The sequence below is a fragment of the Lithobates pipiens genome, unplaced genomic scaffold (genome assembly GCF_037356315.1).
Source record: "Lithobates pipiens isolate NorthernLeopardFrog02 unplaced genomic scaffold, aLitPip1_a1.2 Scaffold_56, whole genome shotgun sequence".
Classification (NCBI taxonomy): Eukaryota; Metazoa; Chordata; class Amphibia; order Anura; family Ranidae; genus Lithobates; species Lithobates pipiens.
In genome coordinates, this window is record NW_027507878.1 from 45,344 (window position 1) to 59,131 (window position 13,788).

The 13,788-nt window shown below is 50.5% G+C and overlaps 1 protein-coding gene across 1 annotated transcript; it reads right to left on the reverse strand.

Annotated features, from left to right (window-relative positions):
* Positions 1 to 1,457: 1,457 nt before the first annotated feature.
* On the reverse strand, positions 1,458 to 13,148 carry JOSD2 (Josephin domain containing 2). Its single transcript, XM_077467433.1, has 4 exons — positions 12,962 to 13,148; positions 11,168 to 11,293; positions 7,639 to 7,833; positions 1,458 to 1,894 (listed from the first exon to the last, which is right to left on the reverse strand). The coding sequence occupies exons 1-4, from the start codon at positions 13,078 to 13,080 to the stop codon at positions 1,786 to 1,788; spliced, it is 549 nt and encodes a 182-aa protein (XP_077323559.1). The 5' UTR covers positions 13,081 to 13,148; the 3' UTR covers positions 1,458 to 1,785.
* Positions 13,149 to 13,788: the final 640 nt, after the last annotated feature.

Consider the following 13,788-nt stretch of genomic DNA (forward strand, 5'->3'; position numbering starts at 1 on the left):
TAACCCATCAGCGGGACCAGTATGATCACTGCCAGAGCCATAATAAAATGACCTCCATCAGGCCACTGGTGTGAATGTCTCTGACCAAACAATCAGAAACAGACTTCATGAGGGTGGCCTGAGGTCCTCTAGTGGGCCCTGTGCTCACTGCCCGGCACCGTGGAGCTCGAATGGCATTCGCAGTTGAACACCAGAATTGGCAGGTCGGCCACTGGCACCCTGTGCTTTTCATAGATGAGAGCAGGTTCACCCTGAGCACATGTGACAGACGGGAAAGGGTCTGGAGAAGCCGTGGAGAACGTTATGCTATGCCTGTAACATCATTCAGTACGATCGGATTGGTGGTGGGTTAGTGATGGTCTGGGGGAGGCATATCCATGGAGGGACACACAGACCTCTACAGGCTAGACAATGGCACCCTGACTGCCATTAGGTATGGGGATGAAATCCTTGGACCCATTGTCAGACCCTACGCTGGTGCAGTGGCTCCTGGGGCACCATAATGCCCAGCCTCATGTGGTGAGAGTATGCAGCCAGTTCAGGGAGGATGAAGGAATTGATGCCATTTTTTTGGGGTGTCTTTGAATTCAGCCCTTTATAGATCCCGACACATTACCCAGTCTATACCAGTATAGATCCCAACACATTACCCAGTCCATACCAGTATAGAGCCTAACATATGAACCTCCCCCCCGGAGCGTGTCCGCAATCAATGATCCTCCCCCATAGTGCGTCCGCAGTCCACGACCCTCCCCCCGTAGCGCGTCCGCAGCCCACGACCCTCCCCCTGGAGTGTGTCCATGACCCTCCCCCGGAGCACATCCGCAGCCCATGATCACCCCCGGAGCGCGTCAGCAGCCCACGACCCTCCCCCCGGAGCGCGTCGGCAGCCCACGACCCTCCCCCCTGGAGTGCATCCACAAAACCCCCCCAGAGCGCTTCCGCAGCCCATGACCCTCCCCCCATAGTTCCCCTTGCAGCCCATTACCCCCCCCCCCCCCCGAGCGCGTCCGCAGCCCATGACCCCCCCCCCCCTAGTTCCCCTTGCAGCCCATGACCCTACCCCGGAGAGCGTCCGCAGCCCATGACACCCCCCCCCCCCGTAGTTCCCCTTGCAGCCCATGACCCTCCCCCCGAGCTCATCCACAGCCCATGACCCCCCCGGAGCTCATCCACAGCCCATGACCCTCCCCCCTGTAATGCATCTGCAGCCCATTACCCTCACCTAAGCGTCCGCAGCCCATGACCCTCCCCCCATAATGCATCTACAGCCCATTACCCTCCCCCCGGAGCGCGTCCGCGGCCCGACCTGTAACGCCTCTGCAGTCCATGACCCTCCCCCAGAGGGCGTCCGCAGTCTCCAACAGTTGTCTGTAACATTATATTTATTAAATATCATGTGTGGCCCTTTAGTGATGAGCCCCCCCGCCCCCCATAGAACTCCACCAATTACTGAGTTTTGGTTGTATAAAATCACTTTAATAGAATTAGCAGAAAACCATTCGATGTCATTCATTAATGCGGGTAGAAAAGACAGGCGATCGTTAAGGCAGTCATAGTATAGTGCATATATCAGAAGACGGGAAGGACCGCCGTTCAGGGCTACTCATGTTCTGATTCCGGCGGTCTGTGTCTGGGGGGGGGGTGTTACCCTGAAAGGTGAGGGGAGGGGGGCGGGGGATGAGTACCCCTCCTCCCAATAAATACTTAATGTTATAACTTAAAAGTCTTTGGGTTATTGGCTCAGCCCAGCTGAGAGCGGAGGATTCTGGGAAGACTTTGCTCTCACGTGGCGCCCTCTTCGTTCATCCACAGCCGGCTCTCCTCCACCTCCTTCGTCACCACCAGAAGGACCTCGCAGGAGCCGCGGGCGATGCAGCCCTGGAGGAAGTCCCTGCAAGAGAAAAATAAAAAATACAGGACGATCGATTACCAATACAGCACTGAAGACGCCGAAGAGGACCGGTCATTACACACGGGGGGCGAACAAATATGCTTTGAGCCAAAAAAAAAGTCAGGAGACTTTCTTTTTTTTAAACAAATCTTCCGGGTGGAACAATGTAACATGTTCCAGAAGGTGAACGTCTCCTTTAACCCTTTCACAGCCAGAAGCCGTTTTTGCACACGTTTAAAAAATAAATTGTAGCCCTGAAGATTACATAAAGCCCTCCAAACATGAAAGCAGACACCCCAGAGAATAAAATGGTGGTATTTCCAATTTTTTTTACGTCACAAGATATTACCGTAAGCAAAAAAATCACCCAACTTATTTTGGTAAAACAAAAAAAACAAAAAACAACAAGGTTATTCCAAGTAAATAGATACCAAACATGTCAAATCGGATGCAAACATGCGGTCTTGGTTTGAAGGGGTTGTATGGGGGTGATATGCAGCTGCAGGCATCACCCCGGTACCTTTTTTTTTTCTTTCTTGTAACAAACGATACGGCTAAGTCGTCGAACGGCTGTTATCCCAAGCAGCGAGAGGGGATGCCCCCCACCGCGGCTCGCCCGAACTCCCTCGTCCCACCGGAAGGCTGGAGTGACCAGCCGGCATATGTCCGCCGGATAGCCGGAGACCTGAACAAAGCTCGAATCGGATTCCATCGGGTCTCAGGATCTAGTAATCTGGAATCGATGTAGACACAGCTCCCCCAAATCCGGTCACACCAAGAACTTCTCCGATATAGTGAACCATGGTGATGCCTCAACCCAACAACGTGATGCAACCATCGCCTGGGACTCCATTGCATCATGGGATGTTGGGGGGGCCTGGGGGTCAAATATGGAGATCATGTAAAATTTGTATAGCAAGCTCATCTAAGTTTTGAGGGCTCCTCAGCAGTACAACTACCTTCAGAAATCTTCTGGTCCTCCATGCTTGGAGGCCCCTATACACCAAAAACTTTTCTGTGGGATTCCATGTCCTGAACTGTGGTGATGTTCCAACCCAACAATGATGTAAGCATCATCTGAGACTCCTTGGTTGCATCATGGGATGTTGGGGAGCAAATCTAGATTTGGGGACTCCTCAGCACTACAACTACCTTCAGAAATCTTCTGGTCCGCCGTGCTCAAGCCCCCTCTACACCAAAAACTTTTCTCTGGGACTCCATATCCCAAACTGTGGTGGATGCTCCAACCCAACAATGTGATGTAAGCATTGCCTGGGACTCCATTGGGATGTTGAGGGGGGCCTGGGGTCAAATATGGAGATCATGTAAAATTTTTATAGCAAGCTCCTCTAGATTTGGGGGCTCCTCATTACAACTACCTTCAGAAATCTTCTGGTCCTCCCTGCTCGAGCCCCCTATACACCAAAAACTTTTCTGTGGGACTCCATATCCTGAACTGTGGTGATGCTCCAACCCAACAATGATGTAAGCATCATCGGAGACTCCTTGGTTGCATCATGGGATGTTGGGGAGCCTGGGAAGCAAATCTAGATTTGGGGGGTCCTCAGCAATACAACTACCTTCAGAAATCTTCTGGTCCTCCCTGCTCGAGCCCCCTCTACACCAAAACCTTTTCTCTTGGACTCCATATCCTGAACTGTGGTGATGCTCCAACCCAACAATGTGATGTAAGCATCGCCTGAGACTCCACTGGGATGTTGGGGGGGCCTGGGGGTCAAATATGGAGATCATGTAATATTTGTATAGCAAGCTCATCTAGATTTGAGGGCTCCTCAGCAGTACAACTATCTTCAGAAATCTTCTGGTCCTCCATGCTTGGAGACCCCTATACACCAAAAACTTTTCTGTGGGACTCCATATCCTGAACTGTGGTGATGCTCCAACCCAACAATGTTGTAAGCATTTCCCGAGACTCCATTGCATCATGGGATGTTGGGAAGCTCATCTAGAGTTGGGGGCTCCTCAGCACTACAACTACCCTTCAGAAATCTTCTGGTCCTCCATGCTTGGAGACCCCTATACCATTTTTTATTTTTATTTATTTTATTTTATTTGTTATTAAAAAAAAAAGGCTCACTTTAACTACGTCAACATTGAGGATGTATCTACTACATCTGAAGGCTGAAACAAGCCAATGGCTACAGTAGCAGTTGGAAACTTGTTTGTGTCGTACGCAGGGGAGGACTGACCATTTGGCCACTCGGGCACTGCCCGAGGGCCCTGGGCCACTAGGGGGCCCCATCAGGGTTGCCAGCCTCAGTAAAACCAGGGACAGTATGTAAAAATCTGTGTTTTTTTTTTTTTACATCCAACTCTGAAATGTCCCTTACCGACATCCTTTTGGTCTAAAAATCCTTAGATTAAAGCTGCCCCACCTCTCCAGTACCTTCTCAGCTAATAGAAACATGTCTGTGTATACTGTGTAATTGTATACTGTGTGTGTGTGTGTATACTGTGTGGCCCCATAATCTCTGATTGCTTGGGGGCCCCATAATCTCCTATTGCTTGGGGGCCCCATAATCTCCTATTGCCCGGGGGCCCCATGAGTTGTCAGTCCGCCCCTGGTCGTACGGCCAACTCAGGGCTAATCTAGAGCTGGCCGATCAATTATTGTGCTTTGCGAGGGCCACTCCCCTGCGCCAGACTCCACGTCTGTGGGTCCTGGGCTCTACAGCCAATAGTGTGTGTGAAGAACTTGGTAACATCCCATAAGAGGCTTGTTGCCCCAGCTACAAAAATAAAAGTTAGGTGCTGCAAAAAACAAAAACACAACAACAACAACAAAAAACAACAACAACAACAAAAAACAACAACAACAACACACAAAAAAAAAAAAAAAAAAAACACACACCAGCAAATATTAACCAGTTAACTCCTTCAATACCAGGGTATGGGGCACTTTTACCCTCTTCCTGCCCAAAATAATTTTCAGCGCCGTCACACCCAGAATTACATTTGTGCGGTCATGCTACACCGTACCAATAGGATATTTTTCATAATTTTTTTCACACAAATAGAGCTTATATTGGTGGTATTTAATCACCACTGGAGGTTTTTGCTAAACAATAAGACTGAAAAAAAAAAAAACTCTCTCTTAATTTTCGGTTATAAAATGTTTCAAATAAATAATCTTTCTGCATAAATTTTAGGCCAGGTATCCCGCTACATTCCTTTGGTCAAAATAACCCAAATCAGTGTATATTATTTAGTCTGTGTGAAAGTTAGAGAGTCCACACACTAAGGGAAATACCTGAAAATCGATGACCCCCTAATGTACCGACGGCCGATCTCGTTTTTCTTGAGGCCTGAAAACGCCAGGACAGTACAAATATCCCCCCAAAATTAGCCCTTTTTTTGAAAAGTAGACAGTCCAAGGTATTCAGTAAGAGGCACGGAGAGTTTTATGAAGTTGTAATTTGTGTCAATTTTTGGAAAAATGAAAAAAAAAAAAAAAAAAAAAAACACACGCTTTGTGTGTTAAAAAAAAAAAAAAAGAAAAAAGTGTGTTTAAAAAATTAAATAAAAAAATAAAACACACAGTCTCATTAGTGCAGTACAATGCTATCATAAATGAGTGTGGAGGTGATCAGGGACACTGACTGATGACAGTGAGGTCCGGTTCACACTGAGGCAGCACGACTTACAGCGTGACTGCCTCAGACGACCTGGACGCGACCGATGCGGCGACTTGCAAAACGACTTCTGTATAGAAGTCAATGCAAGTCACCCCCAAAAGTTGTACAGGAACCTTTTTCTAAGTCGGAGCGACTTGAGTTGCTCTGATTAGAACGGTTTCATTGCACAGAGCGGGACGCGACTTGTCAGGCGACTAAGTCGCCTGACGAGTCACCCCTGTGTGAACCGGCTCAAAAAAAATAAAAAACCCCGATCACCTCCCCAGAGTAGTACGATGTTGGGTGTGGTAACACTGCATTGCTCTGGAGTGCGTTTTAAAAATAAAAATTGTTACACTGTCATCAAACCCCAAACACAAAGAAATATATACTTTTTTCTCAATAAATGTTTATTTTTTTTCTTTTTACGATTTCTGTTTTTAAAACACAATCCAGAGCAATGCAGTGTTACTATACCCAACATTGTACTACTCTGGGGAAGTGATCAGGAATTTATTTATTTTTTTACACACATTACGATTGTTTAGAGCAGCGAATTTCATTTGTATAAGCAACCATTTTTACTGAATGAAACTGATTAAGTGTGTTTTGTCGCGATTGGCCCTGTCTGTACCATGTGATCACTGTGGCCAATCACAGCTAGCAACACAAAGGATAAACATGAAAAGGAAGGCATCCATTGTGTACAACTGTCATGTGATCTGCTTGCGATTGGTCACAGCGATCACATGGTACTGGAAGTGAGCCAGTACAGTGATCAGCTGTGTCTGGTGGGGACAGCCAATGACAGATTGTACCTGTGAGAGGGACGTTCTGGGAGGCGGTCGTAGGACGACGTCCTCCCAGGACGGAGCTCCCGCCCAGCCGTCATTTTGCTATAGACCGGGCAGAGAAGGCATTAAGAACCTTGGGCGTACCGTACTGTCCTAAAAAAAATAATAATAAAAAAAAAAAAAAAAAAAAAAAAAAAACACAACTTCATGCAAGTTCCTGGGACGTAACTTGTACACCTGGAACTCCTCCCCGGCCCTTCTGCCGCTGAGTCTCGCTCGGTGCTCCGGTGAAGATTCCTCTATAATAGGATGCCTGCAAACAGCGCTTGTGGTCATCAATGATAAATACGATGCAACAATGTCAGAACCTTCACAAGGCCTGAGCTATACAATGGAGCAAACGTGAAAAGGACCAGCTTGGTCCTGCCAGACAGTGTAGTCAGGTCGTTGCTTTTTTTTTCTTCTCTGCAGTTAAAGAAGTGCCCCCCCCCCGGCTACGATTGGGCAAAAAACAAAAGAGAAGACCATCAATGAGGTCATCACTCTGCTCTCCCTCCTGTAAGCACCACTCAGACTGACAGCACTGTGCAAAGCTAGAGAGCTCTATTGCTGCCCCTCCCAGGCTGAGCAGGGAATTACAGGGGGGCGGGCGATATGAGGATGGAGTCAGGTATTTATATTAGCTCTTGGTATACATACCGAACGTTTAAATAAGCAGCTGCAGCTTTAAGAAGTTATTATGCCGACATCAGCGGAATGTCTCCAGCACAATCCTCGCACGTGTTCCTCATTCCTCCCATACGAGTCATTCCTCCTCGTCACACACCCAATAATAAACCCCGTCACACGCTCGCCGCATTCCACGGACCTCGTGCGACAGCTGTGAGCTCACACGCCGAGTATTCGGGGAAATGCCGGAAACTCTCAGCAACGTTGCGATCGCACGTGAGCGCCCCCTGGGGGTGAGATCAACTTTCCCACAATTCCTCCCAACACCCAACAAAACCTGAAGAGGCGAGATCAATTCCGCCTCCCGTGGAGATTTATCTCCACCTGAAAAATAACGGATCCCAGATGATTTCATCCTTCCTCAATTTACTAAACTTGTTTTTTCCTTTGGTTGGTGTCTCCATTAGAGAAATTTCCCATCACTTCCTGTCCCGACAGAAAGTCACCTCAACGGGGACACCGACAGTAATAACATGACTAATAATGCTCGGCTCATTCCAAAACACCATAAAGAGTCTTGGATGGAATTGGACTAACCCAACCATTATTTCAGCCCCCCCCCCCCAAATCAGCACGTGGTCCTTACTTCAGTTCCCTGGGGCCCCCAAGCTTGGCAGGTGATTTCAGCTTTGAATCCAGGTTGTAGTAGATGCCGTTGATCTGCCGTACGGCGATCCAGTGCTTGCGGGTGATCGGCAGAGAGAGGAAGCCCAGCGAGATGGGAGACGGGATGTTCAGGATGAAGCCGAAGATTTCACCCAACGCCAAACTCTCCAGAGACCTGCGGGGGGGGAGGGGGGGGGGGCAACAACGTCATTGTAGATGTGTGACTGCACCAACAACCCTCCCCCTGGAACCACCCCTCATCTTCACACCCACCAACCTTTCCATCCTTATCTCCTCCACCCAACCAACCAACACCTCTCCCATCTCACCCCCCACTGTCCTCTCCAGCCAACCTCCACTTTATCCCCAATCCACCGAACCACCCGCTCTTCTCCTATGTCATGCTGTATGCAGTCCACACATGTTCTCCATCATCTCACCTCCTGCAGCTCTCCATCAAATCCCCCCCACATGTCCGTCCACCCTCCAATTCGCATCTCCTCCACCCTAACCGAACATTATATCCTCATCTCCCCCATATAAACCCCACCCTACCCCCATTCATCCAATCACCTGCTCTTCTCCTGTGTCATGTTATATACAGCCCACCCAAGTTCTTCATCCCCTCCATCAAATCCCCCCCCCCCCCCTCCTCCTCATCCCTTCCACCAACCTTGCGATCCATCATCTCCTCCACCCCACCAACCTCTTCCGTCTCAACCCCCCTACAAAATCATCCCATATACAGCCCACCCAAGGTCTCCATTCCCGCCATCAAATCCCCCCTCTGTCCTCCTCATCCCTTCCACCAACCTTACGACCCATCATCTCCTCCACCCCACCAACCTCTTCCATCTCAAACCCCCCCCCCCCCCCCCCCCCCCCCCCAATACCCCCCTTCGAAGTCATCCCATATACAGCCCACCCAAGGTCTCCATTCCCGCCATCAAATCCCCCCTCTGTCCTCCTCATCCCTTCCACCAACCTTACGACCCATCATCTCCTCCACCCTACCAACCTCTTCCATCTCAACCCCCCCCCCCCCCAATACCCCCCTGCAAAGTCATCCCATATACAGCCCACCCAAGTTCTCCATCCCTTCCATCTCACCTCCTGCCTCAACCAATCAATTCCCCATGTCCTCATCTCCTCCACCTTTACATTTCCACCCCAACCAAACCAAAAACTTTCCACCCTCATCTCCTCCACCACACCAACCTCTCTCATCTAATAACATACTGCCCCCCCCCCCCCCCACCTAAACTCCCCCTCACCCCCATTCATCTGATCACTCGCTCTTCTATCTCATGCCATATACACCCTCCCCACCCCCAAGTTCTCCATCTCACCTCCTGCACTTCTCCACCTAATCCCTTCTACCGAACTTTCCATCCTCATCTCCTCCAACCCCAACAAGCTCTCCTAGCTCAACCCTTCATCTAACCCCCACCCTACCCCCATCCATCAGACCAATCACTCTTCTCCTATCTCATGACCACCATATACAGACCTCCAAGATCTCCATCCCTTCCATCTCCCCTCCTGAACCTCTCCATCAAATCCCACCTCTGCCTCACTTATTACCTCCTCCTTTACATCTCACCCCATATACCCCCCTTCATCTATTCTCTACCTTACCCCTCACATCCATCCAATAAACGACTTTTCACCCATCTCATACCCACCATATACAGCACCCCAAGGTCTCCAAACCCTCCATCTCTACATCCAAATGTCCCTTCTGTCTTCATTGGCCCCTCCGCCTTTACATCTCCAATGTCTCCAGCCTCATCTCCTCAACCTCACCAATCCCTCCCACCCCCATTAACTGATCTCATGCCCACCTTATACACCCCCACCCCAGTACACAATCCCCTCCATCTCACCTCCCGCTCCTCTCCATCAAATCCCCCCCCCCTCTGTCCTCAGCTCCTCCACCTTTACATCTCTACCCTTACCAACCTCTCCAATCTTCTCTCCTCCACCTCACCAACCCTTCCCATCTGACCTCCACCCATCTGATCTCATGCCCACCTTATACACCCCCACACCCTCCCAAGTACACCATCTCCTCCATCCCACCTCCTGCACCTCTCCTACAAATCCCCCGACCCGCCTTACCTCCTCCACTTTTACATCTTCATGACAACCAACCATTCCGTTCTTCTCGTTACTTCCACCCCATCAAAATTCTCCCATCTCACCCCCTACAAGCTTCACCTTACCCCCACCAATCCAACCACCCTATCTTCTCCTAGCTCATGCCCACCATATACAGCCCTCCAAGATCTCCATCTCACCCCCTACTACCCCCCATACAAGCTTCACCTTACCCCCACCAATCCAACCACCCTATCTTCTCCTATCTCATGCCCACCATATACAGCCCTCTAAGATCTCCATCTCACCCCCTACTACCCCCCATACAAGCTTCCCCTTACCCCCACCAATCCAACCACCCTATCTTCTCCTATCTCATGCCCACCATATACAGCCCTCTAAGATCTCCATCTCACCCCCTACTACCCCCCATACAAGCTTCACCTTACCCCCACCAATCCAACCACCCTATCTTCTCCTAGCTCATGCCCACCATATACAGCCCTCTAAGATCTCCATCTCCTCCATCTCACCCCCTACTACCCCCCATACAAGCTTCACCTTACCCCCACCAATCCAACCACCCTATCTTCTCCTATCTCATGCCCACCATATACAGCCCTCCAAGATCTCCATCTCACCCCCTACTACCCCCCATACAAGCTTCACCTTACCCCCACCAATCCAAACACCCTATCTTCTCCTAGCTCATGCCCACCATATACAGCCCTCCAAGATCTCCATCTCACCCCCTACTACCCCCCATACAAGCTTCACCTTACCCCCACCAATCCAACCACCCTATCTTCTCCTATCTCATGCCCACCATATACAGCCCTCCAAGATCTCCATCTCACCCCCTTCACCTCTCTAACCCTCAAATGTCTTTCTCTGACTTTTTTCTTTCCTTCTCTACACTCCCCCAGGTACTTTGACTTCCCTTTCAGTTTACTCTCTTCAACCCAAATATCCACCATCTCTTCCCTGAAGGAAATCTCTCAAGATGCCCCGATCCCATCCCAACCCCTCCTCACCCCCCCCACTTTATAGGGGTGGATCTCTCACCCCCAAGCCCCCCCTCATTTCTGGACTCTCACCCGCATCAGATTCTCTGGTCACCCTGCATTCAGATGTCTTACGGCCTGCAAATTTACAAATCCTTAATCCCAAGTAGATCCCTGGAGCCCCATGTGGGCAAATCTATAACCCACCAAAGACCCCTAGTCCTACATCGATGAAAGCTTGGGGCAGATTGGCCTGCTAGATGTGGGGGACAGTTTAAAGATATCAATAGAGACCTGGAAGCGTTCTCTAAACCCCACAACATTAAGACCCCTTTCACACTGAGGCGCTTTTCACCATCCCCAAGCTTGGACCACAGTGACCCCAAGCTGCTCTTTCCTTCTCACCTGCGTTTGTCCCACCACACGGCGGCGTAGTCCACCATCTGCAGGGCCGCCATGATGACATTGACGTCATAGTTGCCGATGCCCAGCAGACTGCGGTGCGGGTTGATCACAGAGTTCGGGGACAACCTGAAACAACAACAATCACATCAACATACATCCCATCAAACCTCCCCCCATCCATATAGTGACCCGTTCTATCTACTGCCCCCTCATCTCACCCCACCAAACCTCCCCCCATCCATGTGGTCACCCGGTCTATCTACTGCCCCCTCATCTCACCCCACCAAACCTTCCCCCATCCATGTGGTCACCCGGTCTATCTACTGCCCCCCCATCTCACCCCACCAAACCTCCCCCCATCCATGTGGTCACCCGGTCTATCTACTGCCCCCTCATCTCACCCCACCAAACCTCCCCCCATCCATATAGTGACCCGTTCTATCTACTGCCCCCTCATCTCACCCCACCAAACCTCCCCCCATCCATGTGGTCACCCGGTCTATCTACTGCCCCCTCATCTCACCCCACCAAACCTCCCCCCATCCATGTGGTCACCCGGTCTATCTACTGCCCCTCATCTCACCCCACCAAACCTTCCCCCATCCATGTGGTCACCCGGTCTATCTACTGCCCCCTCATCTCAACCCACCAAACCTTCCCCCATCCATGTGGTCACCTGGTCTATCTACTGCCCCCTCATCTCACCCCACCAAACCTTCCCCCATCCATGTGGTCACCCGGTCCATCTACTGCCCCCTCATCTAACCCCACCAAACCTTCCCCCATCCATGTGGTCACCTGGTCTATCTACTGCCCCCTCATCTCACCCCACCAAACCTCCCCCCATCCATGTGGTCACCTGTTCTTCCATCTCATCCCCATTATCTACTGCCCCCTCATCTCACCCCAAACCTTCCCCCATTCATGTGGTGACCCATTCGTCCATCTCATCCACATTATCTACTGACCCCCTCCCCCATCCATGTGCTCACCCGCTCTTCTATCTCATCCCCATAATCAAATGCCCCCTCGTCTCACCCCACCAAACCTTCCCCCATCCATTTTGTCACCCGTTCTATCTCCTCCACTCCATCTACTGCCCCCCTCCATTTCACCCCACAAAACCTTCCTCCCCATCCATGTAGTGACCCGTTCTATCTCATCAACATTATCTACTGCCCCCACCCCACCAACCCTTCCCCCTATCGATGTGGTAACCCGCTCCTCTATCTCCTCCACCCCCTCCCCTTCATACTACCCCACCAAACCCTTTCTCATCCATGTGGTCATGTGGACAAAGTTGTCCACTCAATCCATCCTTCTGGTCCCCCCACTATCTCTCCACTCACCAACCTCCAGCTGAGGCCCCCCCAAATATATGTAGGGTCCCCCAATTGTGTACACAACCCAGTTTGATCTGCAGTTGCTGGAGTAGATCAACACCCCCCCCCCCCCGAGCCCCTGATCTACCCCCATGGCAGAGATATCACCCCGATCTCTACCTATCACCCCTCAACGTCCACCAGCCCCCAGGACTTTCCCCAATCACCCCCCCCAACAGTCAAGCACCAATCTCCACTATCCCCCCCCCCCAACATCCCATCCTCCACCTCCAGAACATACCCCCCCAGGGGCAGATCTCTCAACCACTCTCCCAGGTTACCCCATAAAGGGTCATTCCTGCCCCCCCCCCCCCCCCCCCCCATAGAAGGTCCTTGATCTTCACCTACCGACTTCCCTCCGTTCCCTGATCATACAGCCCCCCCCCGGTACATCACCCGGCCCCCCCCTCACCCCCGGCAGATCTCCTCGGCCCGGCTCTGGCAGTATTCTTCCCTCTGGAGAAGGTTGTTGATGGCGTGCACCGCACACAGCTCCAACCGCTGCCGCTCGTGATACATCCCTTCCCCCATCCTTCCTCAGCGCCCGGCCGGGGGAGGAGCCAGGCATATCACTACACGGCCACAGGGGGCGGGGACCGGGGCGGGGCAAATGACAGCGGCTGTCATCTCCCCAGACACGTGACCCGGAGAATGCAACATTGTATCCGGAGCAAGAGAGGCGAGCTGTGATTGGACGGCGTGTCACCTCCGACCCCGCCCCCCTCCGTCACAATGTTATTGTAACTTACTTCCTCCTCCTCCCCCTCCTCTTCCCCCTCCATTTATTGTTATTATTATCATTATTATTATTAGTAGTAGTAGTATTATCCCCCCCCTCCTATTATTATTAGTATTATTATCCCCCTCCCCCTCCTATTATTATTATTAGTATTATTATTATTATTATTATTATTATTATTCCCCTTCCCCCCTCTCCTCCTCTTATTATTACGAAGCGCTTTACAACATTAGATTATTATTATTTCCCCCTTCCCCTCCTATTATTATTATTAACCCCTCCCTCTTATTATTATTTAACCACTTCAATACAGGGCACTTTCTGCCCAGACCAATTTTGAGCTTTCAGCGCTGTCGCACTTTGAATGACAATTGCGCGGTCATGCTACACTGTACCCAAATGAAATTTTTATCATTTTTTTCCCACAAATAGAGATTTCTTTTGGTGGTATTTGATCACCTCTACGGTTTTTATTTTTTGCGCTACAAATAAAAAAATAC

Excerpts from the sequence above, each read along its gene's own strand:
- JOSD2 (XM_077467433.1), bottom strand. The coding sequence starts at position 13,080 with ATGGGGGAAGGGATGTATCACGAGCGGCAGCGGTTGGAGCTGTGTGCG. Across the intron at positions 11,294-12,961 it reads GCCGAGGAGATCTGCCGGGG|GTTGTCCCCGAACTCTGTGA; the intron begins GTGAGGGGGGGG and ends TTGTTGTTTCAG. Across the intron at positions 1,895-7,638 it reads GGGGGCCCCAGGGAACTGAA|GGACTTCCTCCAGGGCTGCA; the intron begins GTAAGGACCACG and ends TTTCTCTTGCAG.